Source organism: Rhinichthys klamathensis, unplaced genomic scaffold (genome assembly GCF_029890125.1).
Source record: "Rhinichthys klamathensis goyatoka isolate OS25496 unplaced genomic scaffold, OSU_Roscu_1.1 h1tg000325l_1, whole genome shotgun sequence".
Classification (NCBI taxonomy): domain Eukaryota; kingdom Metazoa; phylum Chordata; class Actinopteri; order Cypriniformes; family Leuciscidae; genus Rhinichthys; species Rhinichthys klamathensis.
The window spans coordinates 483,616-506,443 of NW_026606840.1; the positions used below are offsets into that span (position 1 = coordinate 483,616).

General features: G+C 38.7%; 1 protein-coding gene across 11 annotated transcripts in view; it reads left to right on the forward strand.

Annotated features, from left to right (window-relative positions):
• Positions 1-22,828, forward strand: part of gab1 (GRB2-associated binding protein 1) — an 87,991-nt gene that overhangs the window by 36,970 nt on the left and 28,193 nt on the right. For 9 of the 11 annotated variants that reach the window (XM_056271728.1, XM_056271729.1, XM_056271730.1 and 6 more), the window contains exon 2: positions 14,130-14,427. In XM_056271728.1, coding sequence (XP_056127703.1) covers positions 14,130-14,427 — 298 coding nt within the window. Of the gene's footprint in view, positions 1-10,199; positions 10,535-11,902; positions 11,927-14,129; positions 14,428-22,828 lie in introns of those variants that run through there. The other 2 variants (XM_056271735.1, XM_056271737.1) reach the window with 2 other exon arrangements.

The window sequence follows — 22,828 nt, forward strand, 5'->3', positions numbered from 1 at the left end:
TTAGCATTTAAAGTAATTCGATGTCTTCATGCCATTACTAACTTTAGCTGCAACAGTCAGACATTATTTTATTAAGTTAACATATATTTCATAGCAATCTATTTAAATTTATGATGCTTCTTCTAAATATAATAATAGTGGCTGAAGCTAGTTACAAATGTGACACTACCGTGTGGTACGTAAAATTTGAAAGAAATTAATACTTTTATCCAGAAAGGATACATGAAATTGAATTAAAAAAAAATTACAATGAAGACTCCATACATTTACTGATATTCTAATTGAAATAAATGCTTTTATATTGAATTTTATATAGAATGAATCTTGAAAAAATGTATCATGATTATTTCTGAAGGACTTTGCCATCACAGGAAACTCAGGAATAAATTACTTTTTTAAATATATTATAATAGAAAACTTATTTTGATTTTGTATTATTTTCCACACTGTTTTATTTCTGTTTTGACTGTATTTTTGATTAAATAAATTTTGATAAGAGACTTCTTAAACAAATAAATCTTATAGACTTTTGAATGGTAGTGTTTCTTACATTTGAACGGGATATCCAACAAATGAATGTGTTTTGCATCACCACATCTGCTTCCAGTGTAAACCGTTTCATTTACTATAATAGTTACAGATTAGTTTCATGCAATTCAGTTGCAATTCATGAAGTTGTTTTAAAAACCTTGCGTGGTTTGGACATTATCCTACCTCCTGGTCTTTAAGACCAGCAGGATTTAGGGGCCAGTGCAGCCACATTTTTTCAGCTTGAACCACCTCTTGGCATTCAAAATAAGCATGGGTAAGACTGACCAGGCTGCTGTTTGATCATTGGGTAAAAAATGGAATGACTCAGTGTTGGTTGTTGTTTCAGGTTTAGCTGTAAAAAAAAAAAAAACATCGAGCAAAATGAAGATTGAAATGTCAGGTGATTTTATTGGTTGGAATGCAGCAAGAAAGACCTTGAGAACTGTTCTTTCTGCTTCATTGATACTGTGTAAGTCTTTATCAGAAGAGTCTACTCAGCTATTTACTCTGCAAAGCCAGCGGTGCTTTTCAGAACATTGGTTTTTCAAGCCATCTCAAGGGCGCAAGACAAGGGTGGTCCTCGTCCATGCCATAAACGACGATGACAGTGATGATGATGTACTAACGTGACAATATAAGGGCAAAGCACGCATAAGTACCTGTCATTAATGGTGCATCTGTTTGACACACAAGTGCGGACGTTAAAATAGCCACAGCTGTATCCCAGAGATTATTTTTTTTCTCACGGACAAAGATTTTACAGAACTATTGGAACAAAACAGAAGGTCTTTGTAGCTTCCCCTCCTTCTAGTCTTCCTCTCTTCATGTGGCACGTTAGTGAGGCCAGGGTAGCCAAAAACTCTTGACGCTCCAGAGTGAAACTCTTTCAAGAACTGCATTGTTCCTCTACACCCTAGGGGACTTTAGAATGATTTGCATGGTTGTAATGTGGAATGGGGTTGGGTCTGATGTTCAGAATGCTTTGGAGATACCCCAGAACTGTTATACAATATTAAACTCATTTAAAATAAACATTTCCTTAATGCTTTTACAATAAAGCTAGAATACATTAATTTGACTGCCTTTCTGGTCAGTAGCTGCAGTTTATTATTTTAGAGTATTTTGTGTTTTAGGATAGTGACCAATTTATTTTCAATTTTATATCTGTCCAATGCTTTACTGGTTCTTATGGACCTTTAAAAAAAGTTATGCAGCACATTGCGGTTTCTCACCATAATGTCTTTTTGAAAATGTATAACTTTTAGTTTTCGTTTAATACATTTTGAGTGAATGGACAGATTATTTTTTCCCCCAAAAAAGGTTTCATTAAAAATATCTTCATTTATTTTTCTAATATGAATAAAAGTTTGGAATGCGCAAGGGCAAATATTACTTTGGTTTAACTATCCCTACTGTTCCCTGTCCTTTAAAGAATCTCCAGGTCTTTATGGTAAAGCAAAATATTTGACCATTTATTTGCGTTGATTTGTTTAGGTGAATAGCCGTCCAATATTTGGTGAACACCTATCAACTACAGTTGAGTCTGTTTTTATATAAGAATCTGGTATGGTTGAGTTTGAGGTGAGCACAATATGGAAATAAATTTGTATTAATTACTCACTGGCCACTTAATAAGGTACACCTGCTCAGCTACTCGTTAATGCAAATATCTAATCAGCCAATCACAGCAACTCAATGCATTTAGGCATGTAGACATGGTCAAGATGATCTGCTGAGGTTCTGAGCATCAAAATGGGGAAGAAAGGGGATTTAAGTGACTTTGAATGCGGCATAGTTGTTGGTGCCAGACGGGCTGGTCTGAGTATTTCAGAAACTGCTGATCTACTGAGATTTTTACACACAACCATCTCTAGGGTTTTTAGAGAAAGGTCTGAAAAAGAAAATATCCAGTGAGCGGCAGAAAATGCCTTGTTGATGCTAGAGGTCAGAGGAGAATGGCCAGACTGGTTCGAGCTGATGGAAAGGCAACAGTAACTCAAATAACCACTCGTTACAACCGACCAAGGTATGTAGAAGAGCATCTCTGAATGCACAGCACATCGGACCTTGAAGCAGATGGGCTACAGCAGCAGAAGACCACACCGGGTGTCACTCCTGTCAGTTAAGAAAGAACAGGAAACTACAATTTGCATGGGCTCACCAAAATAGGACAATAAAAGATTGGAAAAAATGTTTGCCTGGTCTGATGAGTCTCGATTTCTGCAGCAACATTCAGATGGTAGGGTCAGAATTCGTCGTAAACATCCTGCCTTGTATCAACGGTTCAGGCTGCTGGTGGTGGTGTAATGGTGTGGGGGATGTTTTCTCTGCACTTTTGGGCCCCTTAGTACCAATTGAGCATTGTTTAAACAAGTGTTGTTGCTGACCATGTCCATCCCTTTATGACTGCAGTGTACACATCTTCTGATAGCTACTTCCAGCAAGATAATGCACCATGTCACAATGCTCAAGTCATCCCAAACTTGTTTCTTGCACAGGACAGTGAGTTCACTACTCAAATGGCCTCCACAGTCACCAGATCTCAATCCAATAGAGCACCTTTGGGATTTGCTGGAATGGGAGATTCGCGTCATGGATCTGCAGCCGACAAATCTGGAACAACTGAGTGATGGCTATCATGTCAATATGGACCAAAATCTCTGAAGAATGTTTCCAGAATCTTGCTGAATCTGTATATGCCATGAAGAATTAAGGCAGCCCTAAAGGCAAAAGGAGGTCCAACCCAGTGGCCAGTGAGAGTATATGTGGTGGTGGTAAATAGCTTCTAGGGTTTTCACATTGATAACAAAAGCATTTTGCAAACATAGTGCAGTTCAAAACAATATTGTGAATTGAGACTCTAGTGTGACAAAAAAAAACCAAAAAAACGTATGGTTCTTTAGCATTTTGGTTTTCCAAATGTTACAAACACATTTACATAAATCATTGTGTCTTTGATAAAAGTTATAGTTTTCTGTAACAGACATAGTTAAGTTTCAGATTGTTGGCCCAAATTGTGTGTGTTCTGATTTGAAACCATGTGTGGAAAATGGGAGAAATGAGAAGTAGAATCTGCTCCTCTCAGTTCTCTTTTCTTGTGTTTTTAGTTTTGGATGGAGAAATGCAGAAGCAATGTGCCACTGGCAAGTGTGAGCTGCTTTCAGTCCTTAAGTCTAAGAGAAGTGCTGACCACTTGCTTTACTAAGGCCCTTTCAGGGTTTTAGTCTTTGACATTTGTATGCTTATAATTGGTTGTACAACAGAATTTATATATATATATATATGCATTCGAAGAAACCAAAACATTACATTTGTGTGCTTCTGTCTGGTTACTTCCTCCTAGAGATTTGAAGTTGTGTTCACCAAACAGACTGCAGGCTTTTCTGACTAAGAAGGCTTCCATCTATCTTAAAACTGCCTTACAGTACTCTGACAGGGTCTACATCCCTTCAGACTAACATCCCTGTCATGCCATCATTGGAAGGTTTGTCTTGACAAACTTTGCTTTACAAGTTGTTGTTTATTTCTGTCATGTTTTTAAGTGCTAGCAAGTTGGAGTCATGTGGTTAGTTTTAGAAAGACATTAGGAAAACCATTAATGCTGAGGCCAGCAAAGGGCTTTCAAGCACAAAGTTTGTTTTGCACTGTTCTTATTCCAATACGATGCATCTGAGATCACAGAGCAAGAAAGACTAGTTCTGGAAGGCAAATGTTACAGTCAAAGACATGATTCTGTGTAAACCAGTTTAATGCCAGCCTGTGGTGTTAATGATGATTTTTTTTCCGCATTTTCTAACAGTGTGGATATGTTTTATATCACAACATTGTAGTCAAAACAAATCTGACGCTTTACCTATTCAATTGATCGTCCATAAAGTCCCGCCAGCTACACTCAGCGCCACACCGAAATTATCTTATTCAGTTGCAATGGAGGGCTGGCGACACTGACCGTTGGCGACAGAATGTAGAAGTGTCAAGCTTCACGAGACACTCAACAAAAGCTCAGAAATGTCAACTTTATGCAAATGAGCTGCGAATTTCGAGACTGGACAGAGTTCCGGAGCAATTTCACTGTTTTATGATTTGACTAACCAAAATATATGGATATAATAAAATTAAGTGTGTAAAAGAAACTGTCGGCAGTCTTGGTGAGTTTGATTCATACGTTGATAGTTCGTGTTGTTAATTGTAGTTAATATAACAGTTTTCTTTTAATTTTAGGGACAAGGACATTTATTATTTGTTAAATTCGAATAGTGTTTTAGTCGTTTTTGACAGTATGAGTGAGTTTAATTCGTTTATTGATCAGTTGTTAATCTAGTTAATGATTTAATGCATTTAGCGTTTTACATCGCATTTTCTAAAGAAATGGGCAGACGTGCAGTCTACCAATAGCATTAGAGCGACAGCACTGGGAACGCCCACAAGCGTCTTCACAGACATTAGTGACACACAGCTCCAAAGTCCCTGGCGGTGTGAACGGGGCTTAAGGAAATGTTAAAAGTCAGATGGGTTAACACAGCTCTCAACATTAAAACCTTATATACTTGCAGGCACCTTGAGAGCTGAGTACTAGTATTAGTGAAGCCTGTCAGGTTATTTTTACTAATAGGGAAATAAGAAAGGAACATTAACTGAAGGTTCCTTTCTAATACACATCTGAAGCATCCTCATAGAGCTTCAAAATAGAGGGAATGCGGGTGACGTCACCGTCGTGACTGCTTCCTTCTTCCTTTCCTGCCAAACGTTCGCTCTGTCTGGATGTGCTTAAATCTGCACTAAGGATGCGTTCCTGTCACATTTCACACATGCGCACTTCAATAAGCCGACAGAAAGCAGGTTAATGTGTTTACATGCCGTGCGAAATTGGAGTAAGAGCCAAAAAAACTACCTGTGTCGACCGGTTAATGGTTAAGCTGTTTATGACCATACTCCGATAAAAGAAAACGGCTTTCCGCGTTTACATGACCACGTGCGTTGTCTGCTTATTAAGCTTAATCTGAGGTTTTAAATAAACACTGACAAAAACTACACAAGTTTTAGGGCTAGACGATATGATGGTATATAACATTGATATGAGTGATCACCTGGATTTAGACCTACCTATATTGTATTTATGTAAAGCGTTAACTGGCAAATTTGCTTTATGTATTTCCCCTGCGTCGAAATCAGGCACATATAAATGTCAGGAAACACGTATCACTAGCATTTCAATATCCATGGATCATTGGATCTTTGGTAAGTTGTAAGGAACACTATATCAAGTCTTTAAACTGATAATAGTTTGTTTTACTCGCGTTTTCACAGTTTCACCAATTGAATCCAGTCAACCTGCAGCTCTTTTGCCACTCAGTCCGGCTGAGGGGGGTGTGTTCCGGCGGGAAAGTGACGTCAATGCATTCCCTCTATAGAATATTCTACAGCATCATTATAGAATTAGGAATCCAGGCTGTTTTCTAGTTTCATGGTGTCACTAGTAAAACACAAAGTGAGAGAGAGAGAGAGTTGGATGGTGAACAAACAAGTGGCAGGTGTGACCCAACCTGGGCTTTGCCCTGACATGTATCTGACAGCGTGTTCTCGGCAGAAAGGCATCCCGACACACCCCTCTTTACGCTGGAGAATTTCAACTGCGACATGCATACTTGCACATGCTCTCATACCTTTTTATTTCTGTGACCAACCTAATACCCTACACTTCCTCTTATCTCCCACATCTGTCTGTAAAGAGGTCCAGGTTTGAGTACAGGTCGTAACCATCATGTTAACAAAATCCCACAAGCCGACACCCTGACCACACGCCACTGCCAATATTAACCGCACATATACGTCATTGTATCTGCTGGAGGTCACTCATGTGATGTTGTCCTGTTAGATTACATTGGTGTTTAATGAGTACAAAATCACCTTTGTTCTGCCAGTCAAAATCCAATAAAGGAATCTCCTTTGCATGTGGCTTGGTTAGCACTGACGATCCTGGTTACTGTGTACAGAATGACCTAAAGACAGGGCTGTAGCATGAGGAGATGGATGGGAATGAGACTTGAGAGGATGATGTCATGCTAATAGCTATTAGATGGTGAGGGGGAGGTGCCCACATGTGTGTCTTCATGTGTTCAGGTCTGGACAGGCTAGTTCTATTATTATACACTTAGCCGTCATCCCGTCGGGTTAATAGCCTTTAAACCCAAACACACAGGGCTGTTTCCTCATGTCTGGTAAAAAAAAGAGAGTTGGTCTGGTTAGATTCAGTCTCATAAAAGCGTGACCAAGGAAAAAAGTTAAATATTGATTAAAGGGTAACTAAACACTAAACCAACTTTTTTTAATTAATGATCTGTAAGACTGGGGCTTTATTAGTGCTGTTCATTGATTCGAGTAACTTTTTTGACATTTGGGTATAAAGTGTTTTAATTCTACAATATATGGTAAAAGTTAATGCTGCCCTCTTCAGGTTGAACGGTGGCTACTGCAGTTGAATTTTCCTATTGGATGTTTGCGGTAGTTCGTGACGGTAGCGGTGAGAGCTGACGTAAGCAGGTTTCAGCTCACCACGCCCTTGGTACGAGCTACCACGTCCATGGCAGTATAAAAACCATCTTGTTTCGTCAAAAACACTGTAGCAAATCAGGAGTTGGAATTGCGAGTATTGAAAACGATCAGGATAGAGTATCCGTTCATCCCCCATATCTCCGCTTCACTTTTCCAGCATTTTTTTCAAATATTGCCAGTGGGTGGAGTCAGGCTCTGACCAGGGGTTTAGTTACTCTTTAAAGATGCTCCGATGCTAAATGTATCCGCCAATACAGATAGCCGATTATTCAGAATGATTTCTGCCTCTTAACGAAAAAAAATCTGTTCCATCTCATTTGGTGCATTACTATAACATTAGAAGTTAAAATTAAGACCAGAGCCCAAAGTATTATATTTATTTTCAGATATATTTATACTGAAAAACTGAAATGTTTGTATACAACTCAGTTGTACTGCACTTAAGGTAGTTTTCATAAACAAATTTATTCAAACATGCATATATAATTAACAGCAAATAAGCTCTTCTCTAGTGTTTTTTATAGCTAGCTAACGAACTGTGAACATTGGATAACTTTCCTCGGGTAAATGCAACATTAAGTGACATTGTTCACAAGCTGTTTTATTGACGTCTTTCGCAGTTGAAACAGATTGAGCGATTGCATGAGACATGATAGATTTCGTTAAGTTGTACTTTATCTTTCAATACCTTTTGATGTTCATGCATGTTTTTTCATGCTATAACTTGTATTAAAGTGAAAATAAAGTGAAAAAACTTGCGCTTGAACTGAGGTGCTACATTGATCTGTCACATCACATTTAAGAGAACAAAAACGCCATTTTTTGTTTGAGTGTTGTGATAAAATACACCGAATCTGAAAGCTGAGACTTTGTTTCTTATCAGAAGTAAAAAGCACAAAGCTCTTTGCGATTATTGGATGGGTGGCTCACTACAGATAATTTACATATTATATAATTATATTATAATTTAACGTATTTATAGCTGTAACCTCATTTATTGGATTAATTGTGCAGCCCCATTGATTACTTAAGTGACTTAATAGTAGGTTCATAAGTATCAAGTGTTTGAATAGTTGTTAAACAAAATCCACAAATCAAACAACAATATTATAATTATGTGTTTTTCTAAATTAAAAATGTTAGTATTATTAATCAAAGATGATTTTAAGTCTGCTTTAGCAGAATTTATATTTCTCAGCATGTAACTTTTGCATTTCTCATAGCTCCCCTGTAAAGTGCACACCATGGGTCTATGAGTGTTTTGAGCACACACACGGCGTGCGGCGCTCATTACTGTACAGTCAGTATGGAGTGGCTTTGGCAGGCAGATGCGAGCATGTCACGGTTATTCCGTCTCGGAACGATCTCACACTTACAAATGATCCAACTGTCAGTTCTCACACACTCTGCAGCTCTGGTCTCCTTAGAGACCACTGATCTAATTTGTTAGCTAGAATACTGAACCATCTCAACATACTGGTCGGTGATGTTTTCTGGATTGAGTTTTAATTGAGTTAAAAAACTTAAAATGCAAAGTAAGCTGATTGTCACATTCTGAATTTTGCCTAAACCTGATTAAACCATCTAGGCTCATTAGAAATATGTACCTCTGCCTACATTTTTGCAAAACTCATATCAAAAGCATACCTTTACATTTGACTGCAGTTTCCATCTGTATGAAACACTAGAGGCAGTAAAACAATAGGCCTTTATTACTTTCCATACAAATTATGAATATAGGGGCAGATTATATCTTGATAACGGTTTATTTTTGCTTGGTTCTTTGCATAATAGTTTGCTACAACCTCAAAATGCTTTTGTATTTGAATACATGATTTGTAAACTAATACTTTCATCAATCCATATGTATGGCTTTTTCTAACATAGTAAACTTGCTTGCTAGCTTACCTGGGACAGCATTGCAATTGGTACCAGTCCCATGAAACAAATCATGACTACATGATCTACTAAAAGACTCGTAGACGCAAGCTAAAATTCCATGGTTACTTCAGCAAATGCGTTTTTATCTCACATTTGCTTTTGCTAATACTAGCCTTTATCTTTAGTGTAGGTGGTACGTTATTTTAAAACGCAAAAGAGCATTAACTTTTTGTGCCTCTCAAAAGACATTTCCTTTACGAACTGTCACGGTACGTACAACAACCAACATAATGAAATGTTGCCAGATTCAAATTCATTAACACACTATTAGCACCATACACTTACTGGCCATTTCACGTTGAAAGTGTTGCAAAAGGTGCATAAAGCAATGTAATATCATTTTGCAGTTGTGTCATCACAGGAACATATTTCCAATGAACCTGGGTTGTGATTGTGATATATCTTTACTAATCTGCAGTCCAAGTTACTTGTTTTATGGACATATTTATCTACAGTGTAACATGGCCTCTTCTATTTTGTTTGTTGTTTCTGAGTGATGTTTTCATTTTCTTGCATTAATAAACAACAGTCAAAGACACATTTGATCTATTCTGCAAACATTTTTGACCACTCAATGCTGCAAATGACCAGTCAAAACCACGTAGGCTATTCCAGAGAGACATGTAATACTTTTCAATCCCAATGATGAGAACTGTAGGAGAGGTTGTTGTGGAGTGAAGAAGCACAAACACTTTGCATGTCTACATGCTTTAGAAAGCCCAATCTGATTTTGCACCTCATCTAAAATGCAGTGCAGGGTAATCCACTTAGAATTTCAGGCATGTGAGAAATGATTGCTGATGCATTCACGGTCTATGCGAGTTGTGCCGTTTTGCTACCACAGCAGCTTGTGGTCTCGCATTGCTTGCCATTTTTTCGAAACATTATTTATTTCTGTTCCTGTGCGGTTTCTGCGCCTGATTACGTCAATTATCCGCAGAGAGACTGACCAGTGAGTGATTCAGTTCGGATGGCATTCCCCTATAGTTTGGCCCTCAATGGCATCTCTGTTAAGTCAAGACAGTGACACTGTGGCCCTATGCCTCTGTATGCATCACACTTGCGCATGTGTGTGTGTGTGTGTGTGTTTGAGGCAGACAGCTGCTGCCACACTTGGAGGGGCCTCTTCAATTTCGTCCCACCCTGTACTCACTCCCTCTCCCTCCTTATACACAAACACATTCATTTTACTTCTCTTGGAGCTGAAGGACTTTCGAGAAGAGGACTAAATGACCCGCGCTTGAAACTCAGTAGAAGTGTAAGGGAATAGTACAAAAGGGTCAATTTGGATGTCTTCAGGATTTAAAGGTGGCCAGCTGTGGCCGCCCTGTTGTTCTTTGGGAAACAGAGCATCTCACGTGTGCGCTCCTCCTTAGATCAGTCTTCATCTGAGAGTCTGGGTTTATGTGGTTCTGCTGGCTTTCTGACATTAAACAATATGGAACAGGCACTCACAACTGGTGGCTAAACACTACGCTCCCTGCACTGCATTCAGGAGCCGGGACTCAAGGTAGGATTGACATATCACCAAAGTAGCATGGCTGGATTGGTGTCATGTGGGAGTGTTATTGTCTGAAATGAGGACATCTTACTTTACTGACAAAGGCGAGTATGTTGGCTAGAGACCTGCGTCGTTAAAGTGAGAGAGAGAATGAGATAGAGTTATTGCACAAATGGAAGAGTGGTGTTTATGGCTCACTCAACTTGGCCACTTTCCTCCAAAAATGAAGACATTTCTCCACCGAAATGAAACAAGGCTGATATTTCTATCCCCTTCAGATTTCTCTGCAGCTGCCAGAAGTAACTGTTTAAATCTATTCTTATACTTGTATTTATTTTTAAATTTACCCTGGTCTGGACAGAGTAAAGTTGACGTTTTTTTAGGGGTCAGTTATAAGATTGTCCAATATTCAACAATGATATTTAAATATACAAATCTAGTTTAAAATGAATGTGCCAAGTAATACTTGTATTCATGTTGGTTTCAAATTATGAAAAACTTTTATACCATTTTTCGATTAAATATTTGAATTGAATGACTCAGTAAATGTCATGTGGTGTAACTATAAAGGTACAATTATAAAAATGTTCCCTAAATGTTATTTACATTTTCAAAACCATTTTTCAACTTTTCAGTGTAAGAATGATATATTAATTAATTTTTTTAGAGGATTGTACCACTTGACATTTCACAACCAAGCTTGCTATGTCATAAGGAGGTTGAATTATCAGATATTTTAAGACGCTTACTGACCTTGGCACTCTGCAGGGGTCCTCCATATGTCCTCTATGTCATTTCCTGTTTTATTTTGCCTGCATTTTTCTGTACATTTGTCCTCCAAATCAAAGTTATGTGGTGCAACCAATGTTTTCCAAATGTTAAAATTAGTATAATATTATCATAACTGTTTCACTGCTTGTATTTTTTCAAAGAAATAATAACAAGAAGATTATGCTATTGAGATTCTCATTCTTTTGATGAGTTATGGTATCATGACAGTTCTTGACACCACCTTGATTTTTTTTCTTTTTACTTTTTACCACATAGAAATGCCACATAGAAATATTCAAAGGAATTTAAATGAAAGTTGTTCATCATAAAAGTTGTATTCAAGCCATTGTATGGATGAATTGAATTTATGATGTTTTAATAATGTTTCAAGTAGATTTAAAAAAAAAAAGAAAAAAGATTTTGTTCCAAAAATCATTTAACTGACACTTAAATTAGTATTTTATTGATGTATTGCATTTTCTGTCTTATTTAGTTGGTTTTAAACTTATCAGTGTTCTTCTTGTTTGACTCTGGTTCTGCTGAATGTTCACGGTTCACTGACACAGTTCTCTGGAAGATCTTGTGTTCCGCTTGTGTCGCTGTACCCACGTAAGATGATCCATGTGACAGGTTAGCCGGGGCTCTCTTCTGCTAGTAAACATACACATGCACACACTATCTGTGTAATTTGAGCTGTGAGTGCTTTGTTTTGAAGCGGGGCCTTTGTGTTGGTTTAACTTCAGTAGAGGAACAAAGCTAAAGATGTTAATTATATGACTTGTTCTGTCACACTCCTTCTGTCACGTTTTTTCCTTTGATTGCAATATCGAATCAGGATTAAACAATAAGAGTGTTCTGCAGTGTGAAACAGTCTCAGCCTGAGACTGTTGAGCTTTCCAAACTTAACTTAATATGGGTGACATAGTGCTCGGATGATACTTCACTGGAAAATTTAGGTCACGTCACACAATTAGGTCTATCATGCTGATCAGTTGTTGAGTGTCATGTTGTGTGTGTGTTTGGTTTGACGTGGCGGGGCTGTTGCCGTGCAGTGGGGTGATATCCAGAGGGCCAGAGCTTGGCTCTCTAACAAAGAGAACCCTGTGGATGGAAAAACAGCTGAGAGGTTGTGAGAGAGGGGGTAAAGTACAGCATTGTTAATCCCCTCCAAACCTGATGGTAAAAAATAAACAACATCACAGATTGAGCATTCCTGGCAGTCTGGCGGCTTAATCACAGAAGCCAGTGAATTAGCCTATTCTTTCTCCGGGTAAAATTTTTTTTATCTTGTTTAAGACAGTGTGGTCTGTTGACGTTTAAGGGCATATCTAAGAAAAACTTTTTTCATGTATTTCAAACTTTTTCTTATATTGTAGTAGATATACTAGGATTGTGCACAAGTAATTAACCTTTTCTGCACCACTAATTGATTAACTAGTTACAACACTTTTTGAACTGATTTTCTTTTGCTCCTTTGACTGTCATTTGTAATAATTAAATGTACTTTACTTTAAATGTACTCATCTAAATCTCTATACAGCTGACATGTTGTAATGTGATGCCATTATTTTTGATTAATTTCTTGTAATATATATATAATATTACATAAGTGATTATAATACGTAATTGATTGTTATATATATATATATATATATATATATATATATATATATATATAGGCTAATCAATTACTTATTTATTTGACTGAAAGGACTTGACCGAAATTACTCAATGTGTAAGTAGAGTAGTATTTTATTAATAATTTATTAATATTATTTTTTAACTTTATCTAACTTTTTCTCCTGGCTGATCCATACAGCATAATTATTTATTCTATCCATCTTTATGTGAATCGATGTCTTTTTACACTTCCTTTATTCCCTCCACCTGATGAATTTAACCTCTCATTCTTGTGGTTCTTTTCATTTTCACATAATGTTGCCCTCCTATGTTTTGTTTCCACCATGTTTTACATCCACCCATCTGATAGATGGATTCATGTAGGCTAGTTCTCAAAGACCCCATCACCTTTTCACAATCCGTGACAATTTGAACTCTGTTTTTTATGTAAAACATGCATTTGCATTTTCCCATCATTTAAAATGAGGGGAAAAAAACATTTTAGCATTGCTTAAATGCATATTTAAGCTGTAATTGTCAATTTCCTCTTTTAGCATAAATGCTTTGCAAGCTTTTGTGTGGTGTTATATTAAAATGTGTCTCCAGAGAGTTTAGCCAGTATCTCCAGGCAGAGTTTTGTGTGGATTCTTGCCAGACTGAGTCGGTCAGATCCCACGGTCGCCACTGCATGCGGCTAGATCAACAGGATCAGGTGTCACAAAAAGACCTATAATGACTTTTAGGACTGAAACATCTCACAATGCTTTTCCTGCAGTTAGTTGGTGTTCATTTGGTACAGTTCTCATATAATACATTTGCACAACAACATGCTTATTCTAGAGAGACCAGTCTGAAGAACTGTTTGTAGATGGTGGATGTGTTAAACAGTCTATAAACTCCTTCCTGTTGATCTGTTTGATACATGTATGGATAGTATGAGGAGGAAACAAAACAAAAGAGTGGGAAAAATCACAATGTTCAATATGACCATGGTAAAATAAAAGTTATGACTTAAAATAGCCTTTTTGATTTACAGTTATGGATTTAGCAGACTATTTTATCTGAAACGTTACCAAGATGGCTGTCGATTGAACTGACTTGCCTCAATGGTACATATTAGTGAAATTGGTCAGGAGAATCATTTAATGGCTTCTCCATCCAGACATGGTAGTACATGCAGCGTAATTGAAATGGTTCTCCTCTCTCCTTTCAGGCATGGAAGAAGCGATGGTTTGTTCTGCGCAGTGGGAGGCTGACAGGAGACCCAGACGTGCTGGAATATTACAAGAATGACCATGCCAAGAAGCCCATCCGCGTGATCGATCTGAACCTGTGCGAGCAGGTGGACGCCGGTCTTACCTTCAACAAGAAGGACCTGGAGCACAGCTTCATCTTTGACATCAAGACTATCGATCGGATCTTTTACCTGGTGGCAGACACTGAAGAGGAGATGAACAAGTGGGTGCGCTGCATCTGTGATATCTGTGGCTTCAACCCCACTGATACGGAAGGTAAATCGTGCCAAATGCAAACACACACCAGAGATATCTAGAGATGATAATTATGAGGATTTTAATTATGATTTCAAAGAGTTTTATTTAACAATTCTTTAGTACTTTTGAGGAAGATATGTATATATAAAAAAAGATATAAAACTGAAAAAATATTGCACGTTTTGCTATAAGAGACATATCTGGACTGTAGACAGGCAGTCGAGCACATTCACTTTACGGTGTAGAGTGTCTGAGAAACCATTCTGTTGTAGCACGTGTAGAATGAGGCCTGGCATTGTCTTGCTTCCCAGGAAAATGTCTTGATAGCAATATTGTCTCTGTACAATACCAACATACGTCTCCATGTCAATGGTGCCTTCACACATGCACACAAGTCACCCATGCTGTTTGTACTGATGCACCCCCATACCATGACAGATGTTTGCTTTTGCACCTGTCGCTGATGAAAGTCTGGATGGTCCCTTTCGTATTTGGGACTGAGAACTCAATGTCAGTTTTTCGTCAGTGACAGAGAGAACTCTGATTGGCTGTTCAGTTCAGTGAATGAGTCAGTACACAGGAATAATAGCAAAACAACAAAGTTGACAAGACAGTACAGACAGAAGGATGTTCTAATTTACGTCATCTTACCTGAGTGTTCCTGGGTGAAAATGTTAATAATAACATGATGAGCTGAGTGGAACATAGAAAGTGATCAGCATGATTGATATTCAAAACGGCACGGCACGCGCTGCTTTATTTACGGTTTGTGTATCTGCAGCCTGCAGTGTCGGTTTCCCTGTTTTCCGGTTTCAATGACGAATATAGACGAATATATCTGCAGAAATAGACCGATATCTCCTTTACACGCAGGTGCAGAACGCGCATGCTAGCTGACAGTCGGCTGTAGTCCTTTCAGTGTGTTCGAGCACAGCTTTTTTTCGCCAGGCGACAACACAGTTGGCTTTCATCAGCGCTAGTTTTTGGCATCAGTTTGGTGTGTCCCTACATAAAAAGAAGCTGAAACGTGGACTCATCTCAGGGCTCCAGACTAACTTTTCCACTGGTTGCACTGGTGCTACCAACTTTCTCAGTTGGTCGCACCAGCATATGATTTGGTCGCACCTTTTTTTTTTTTTTTTTTTTTTACATGCCACTGGATTAATCATCAATGCATGCTAATGAATAATGGTCTTAATCTGCATACCATAGTTTTGCACTGATGTAAAAAGACTGACAGTGACACAAGACCTCATGTTAGCAATAGCTATTCTCAAAAAAACTATTAAAAAGTAAAAAGATGACTGTGAAAAATAGTAGTATTTAATTAAATGCATTTATGGTGAGATTACTACATTTTATTGAATTAAATGCATTTATGATGAAATTCATTGTCATGTCAATTTGTGCTCATTTTGACCACGAACTATGCACTGTCACTTTATTTCAGCGCGTGCAGCACAGCAAAAATAGACTCGGTGTGTAAACGATCTCTGCACTGCTACACACCGCTCCTGGAACGGATTCAGTGTGCAAATACCGTGTCAGGATACACAAATATTGATCTTGACATTGTTAGCCTCTTGTCTTTTTTACATGTCGTACACTGTACATTTAACTTACACTTATTATGACTTAATTCCTAATTGGCGCGTTTCACCATCAGTGTGCAATGCGCGTGACGTGTACGTTCGTTAATAAATAAACTGCAAGTGTCTTGCGGAAGAACATTGTAGCCGGAGCTACTTCTCTCCGTTAATGTCTATGGCGAGTCACGCAGGCACTGGGCAACTCCGCAGCCGAGCCGACCCCAGGATAAAATAGTCAGAATATAAAAACTTATTATAGGCGTACCGTAGTGATTCGGGATGTCAGAAACATGGTTTGGAAAATGGATTCATGATGTACTCGTTCATTTTGAACATACGGACTGCAGCAGCTGCTGATACAACGGCGTTCTGTTGCGCATGTGTGAATTTAACTGAGTACATGACCATGCACTCGCGCACATGCGACCACATAAAATTTTAACTCGCACATTCTCAAAAAATGTTTGCAGTCTGGAACCCTGCATCTGACCACAGCACACATTTTCATTGTTTCATTCAGCTCGGGCCCAGAGAACTTGGCGGCATCGCTGCATATAATTGATGTACAGTTTTCTTTTGGCATAACATAGATTTAAGTTGTATTTCTTGATGCTGCGGCCAACTGTTAAGTGACAATCTTTCTACAAAGTACTCCTGAGCCCATGTGGCTATTTTTTAAAGCTGCAGTATGTAACTATACATATGGCGTTCTAGTGGTTAATAAACAAAACTGCATGCGTCTTGCAGAAGAACATTGTAGCCGGCGTTACTTCTCTCTGTTTATGTCTATGACGAGTCACGCAGGTACTGGGCTACTCCGCAGCGGTGGCCACCCGACCGGTCTAAAATAGTCCGAATATAAACACTTATTATAGCTGTACCGTAGTGATTCAGGATAAGACAAAAACACGGTTTGGAAAATGGATTCATGATGTACTCTTGTAAATTTTGAACACAATAAAGTTACATAGTGCAGCTTTAAAGAGCATATTGCAGGTAAAAAAAATAAATCTAAATTAATATATAACCTTGAATGAAAATACCATATGAAAAGTTAATGCAGGATTTAAAATGTTTTAAAACGACATAAGGGCACTACTAATTTAGTAGATAAAGTGAGCGTTTCTTTGACTGCTCGTAAAAACTGCTTTTTTCAACATCGCCTCATTTTACGTCACGACAGGGAGCCTCAGCCTCAGCTCAGTGCAGAGTTGGCTGGTATTCAGTAAGAGCGGCCGTGAGTCAGTGTGTTATCAGTTGTTTTTGTATTTCAATTTATCATCGTCATGGTAAATTGTTGTGTTTGTGGAGGTTGCAAAAACTCCGGCCTGTCAGGACATCGAGACCACAGGTTTCCAAAACAAGAAAAGGGACGGTGCTATATATCTTTCGTGCCTGGGTGTGGTTTGTGCAGGTGAAGAGACGGGATTTCTCTTTCGCATCGGCTTCGAAAAACGTGGTTGTGTGTAGTGTTCACTTCAGATCGTGTGTAGCGTTCACTTCAGATCGGAGGATTATCATCCCGGCGATATGATGGAGTTCAACATGGGATGCCGAAGCAAAAATATTGATCGTCGTATACTGTACCAATGGCATCAAATACTGTGATATAGGTAGTCATGCCCTAAATAGAGGCAACTTGTAATTGAAAAACAAAATTACTCAGATTGTTTAAATATTCAAATCTTTAACTTTCTGTTTATGTTATAACCCAGGTGAAAAATATGTATTAAAAATGTACTTGAGTATATTTGTATTGTACTAAAAACATACTCAAGTATAGTTTTTATACATTTAATAGTATATACCCTAAACATACTAATGTCTGCTGGCCTGATATACGATGGTAATAATCTACAATATAGAGGGAATGCATTAACGTCACTTCCCCGCCGTAACACGCCCCCCTCAGCGGGACTGAGTGGCAGAAGAGCTGCTGCGTGACTGGAGTTAATAGGGGAAACTGCGAAAACGCGAGTAAAACAAACTATTATCAGTTTAAACTAAAAGTTGGACTCGATATAGTGTTCCTTACAACTTATCAAAGATCCAGTGATCCATGGATATTGACATGCAGCCAGGAAATCGTGTTTCCTGACATTTATATGTGCCTGATTTCGACGCCGGGGAAATAAATGAAGACAATTTGCCTGTAAACGTTTTCTATAAATACAATATAGGTAGGTCTAAATCCGAGTGACCACTTACATTAATGTTATACTGTATATCATCATATCGTCCAGCCCTAAAACTTGTATAGTTTTTTGTCAGTGTTTATTTAAAAACATCCAATTATGCAGAATATAGTCTGTTCTGTAGCTTTTTGCAGTCTGTAAAAATATACAGTACAATCGCAAAGCTCTTTCCCGTTTTAGATGTGTTTTGTGTGATTTTCACGGCATTCACGCTGAAAACAAATGCTGCCGCTCAGTCTTTTTGCCACTTGTGGGCGTGACCGCATTCACTCCGGCCGACGGTGACGTCATGCGCATACCCTATATTGTGAGCACAGTGTATATCGTTAGCGAGCGAGCGTGTATATATTTATAAACTAACACTGGTCTCTCTCACCAAGACACCTGCCCTGTTCTCCACTGGTTCTCCTCACACCACAACTCAATTTGTCTCTGACCGTTCTGTCTAACATTAATCCTGGCCTGTCCCTGCTCTCTTGGCAGCATAGCAGGCTCATAATTGTATGGCTGTGGTCCGTCATACGAGTGAGTATTTCCCCACCGTCCGAAATGTCATTGCGATCCATTGTTTTCCTGTTGTTTGAATCGACCGCTCTCCCGCCCGTTACGTCACACCCGCCATGCCCATTTTCAGATGCGGAAGTAAAATTTTCTCACAAAAACGACTCCAGAAGCTTCTGTAGCGTATTTATAAGTATATTTTAAAGAAAATCTAGTTCCTACATTATTTTTCTATACATTGACTCGTTGGGTCCTCTAACCTGCAATATGCCCTTTAACAGTAGCATGATGGGTTCATCTTTTCACTTTTTTTTTTTTGCCTCGGTCTCAATTTTTTTTGGAGTGTGTTGCAGCAATCAAAATCTAAATTTGTTAATATTGACAAAATACAATTAATTTGGCCAGTGAAAACATTGATTTTTTTTCTTTGTACTTTAAATAAAGGTTCAAGAGAATTATTCCCAGATTATTGATTTTATTGTGTTTTACAAAATGTCCCAACTTTTCTGGAATTGGTGTTGTACTAAAAGTTTTTAAAAAGAAAAATCTTATTGATGGATTCATGCACTCCTAGGCCCTGCTGGCATAATGGTCATTCACTGTAATGCAGATCAAGATCGAAGTGCCAAAGCCTAAAGTGTCCCCCTAAAATTGATTCATTGTAGCACCTCAGGTCTCCATCAGCGCAGCTGTATTGATCTCAGATGCTGTCAGCTCACTGTGGCCTTCTTTACAAGTGATGTGAAGTCCTGAAGTTTGTGAATGCTGTTGTGGTAAATTATGCTCATGTTGGTTTTCTACTAAGGAAGTGCTAATATTTGAGCTACTGGTTCAGAAAACATTTGTGGTTGTACATCTGGCCTTCACCGTTTTGTGAACTTCTACTTGTTTAAAGGGGTCATATAATGCCATTTTTGTACAAGCTAATATGATTCTTTAGGGTCTAAATTAAAACTTTGTAATATACTTTAATTAAAAATTCTCATTAGTATTGTAAGAAAACACTTATTTTACCTGGTCAAAAACAGCTCTGTTTTCAGCACGCCGTTTCAGTGCATATGACTTTAAATGATAATGAGCTTTGCTCACTCCGCCCCTCTGTTCTGTGCGTACACCGTTTGTAACACAATAACACAATAACCACGCGTTGTTCATTATAAACGTGGGATTATGAATTATATTGAGAACGTTGTACATAGAAAACATGCTGTAATGTACCCTGAGTGTAAACCGGCGCATTCATCGTGAAGCGTGCAGCTGGCGATTTGCAAAGATTATATAAATATTAATATAAAGATTATTTAAAACGTTACACTCACTTTAGTTCTTCTGAAGGTTCAGCAGGAACACGAATAGGTTCCGATCCTTTATTCGGGTGCAGCTTCTCAGCAAAACCAGCTTTACACTGATCCTCGTTTATAAAGCAGTCCACTGAGAAATGATTCGGCAAACATGAGAGCGTTGCTCGTGGGGAATATTCCCTTCGAAAACAAACTCAGCCACTGCGTCTTCAGCGGTTCGGATTTAGGAACATTAAAATGACTGTGTTCGTTATTACACCCAAGAACAGAACACCACAATCGCTTAGACGCCATTCTGCTCATAGACAGTGCTCCAGCATATCAACAATGACCGCGCCGGTCCGCGCGGACTATGATTGACAGGACGAGCGAGGGCGGGTCTGTGTTGAATCACAAGCTGTCAATCAACAATCGCGGGAGGGGCTTCCGTTTTATTGATGTCACAAAAACGAACGGCTCAATTTGAGGCAGGGGAAAACATATAAGGAGATTAAAGCAAAAACACTGGATGGATTTTTATCATTATATGATGGTTGTGTACAGGCACTGCCAACACACATTTCAGTACAATCAACTTGTAAAAGTGCATGTACCATTATATGACCCCTTTAAAGGATAGAGTGAGTCGAGAGAAGACAGGACATTTTGGAAAGAAGGAGACAGGGGTGTAATGATACATAAAAATTAGTTTAATGCGTACAGTTTGGGAATGTTTTCATTCCGGTGGGGGGAAATCTAAACATAAAACTGCTTATTTTACAATAGAATTATTGCCCTCCCAATCTATTCAACTTTGTCTGTTTGGTGAGCATTATTTGTGCCTGTGCTCCTTCTTTGAAGTCTGAATTTTTAAAGCTTTCTGTCTGGATGAGTCTTTATGCAAATTGGAAATACTTACACAAATTTCTAACATTTATAGATAAGACCACAACCGTAAGGTGCAAGTTACTGCTATACAGTGCACATGACTCTTGACATGGACTCTTTAACAGCATCAGGATAAAATTGTGTTGTTGTTGAGACAGCCTTGTTGATTATTGTAAGATGAGTAAGTGGAAATGAAGCAGTCAGTCAAGTTTACAATATTTAGTAAACTGATTTTCACTTTAATAAAAAAAATATATAACAAACACGATTAATGTAACCATTTTAAAGAAAATGGGATGTTTTGCTATAGCTTTTGGAGCAATGGCGCCACCATCTTGCAATACCACAGGGCGTGACTTCACGGGGTTGGTTGTCTTAGCTGAGGTAAATAAATATAGTACGTTTCTCTGAGTGAAAAAAAAATCACACCGTGTACACCCAGCTTAATAAGCATTTCTTTACTTTTTGAACACACTAATGTTCTCAAATGGAGGAAGACAAACTTGAAAGGACTGTTGAGCACATAGTAAGCTATTGCTTACGCATTTGAGCCGATACGGCAAGGTGCCGTCAATTTGCCACTTCTATAATTCAAAGTGACATCAAAAACCACACATCCCTTTACTGTAAGGCTATAAATGTAATAATAACATAATGTTTCCCTATTTCATTCACTCTGATAAACAGTTTAAATCAGTGCATTGACGGAGTGCTTTTTTCCTCTGCACTGTAAAAACATTTTTGTAATGATTTAAAACAACTTTTCACATCGTTTGCCCAATCACATACAAATACTTGTTCATTTGGAGAACAAGTATTTGATACTCTGCCGATTTTGCAGGTTTTCCCACTGACAAAGCATGTAGAAGTCTGTGATTTTTGTCATAGGTACTCTTCAACTGAGTCCAGAAAATCACATTGTATGATTTTTAAGTAATTCATTTGTATTTTATTGCATGACATAAGTATTTGATACATCAGAAAAGCAGACCTTAATATTTGGTACAGTAACCTTTGTTTGCAATTACAGAGATCATACGTTTCCTGTAGTTCTTGACCAGGCTTGCACACACACTGCAGCAGGGATTTTGGCCCACTCCTCCATACAGACCTTCTCCAGATCCTTCAGGTTTCGGGGCTGTCGCTGGGCAATACGGACTTTCAACTCCCTCCAAAGATTTTCTATTGGGTTCAGGTCTGGAGACTGGCTAGGCCACTCCAGGACCTTGAGATGCTTCTTACGGAGCCACTCCTTAGTTGCCCTGGCTGTGTGTTTCGGGTCGTTGTCATGCTGGAAGACCCAGCCACGACCCATCTTCAATGCTCTTACTGAGGGAAGGAGGTTGTTGGCCACGATCTCGCGATACATGGCCCCATCCATCCTCCCCTCAATACGGTGCAGTCGTCCTGTCCCCTTTGCAGAAAAGCATCCCCAAAGAATGATGTTTCCACCTCCATGCTTCACGGTTGGGATGGTGTTCTGGGGTTGTACTCATCCTTCTTCTTTCTCCAAACACGGCGAATGGAGTTTAGACCAAAAAGCTCTATTTCTGTCTCATCAGACCACATGACCTTCTCCCATTCCTCCTCTGGATCATCCAGATGGTCATTGGCAAACTTCAGACGGGCCTGGACATGGCTTAAGCAGGGGGACCATGCGTGCGCTGCAGGATTTAAATCCATGACGGTGTAGTGTGTCACTAATGGTTTTCTTTGAGACTGTGATCCCAGCTCTCTTCAGGTCATTGACCAGGTCCTGCCGTGTAGTTCTGGGCTGATCCCTCACCTTCCTCATGATCATTGATGCCCCACGAGGTGAGATCTTGCATGGAGCCCCAGACCGAGGGAGATTGACCGTCATCTTGAACTTCTTCCATTTTTGATTGCGCCAACTGTTGTTGCCTTCTCACCAAGCTGCTTGCCTGTTGTCCTGTAGCCCATCCCAGCATTGTGCAGGTCTACAATT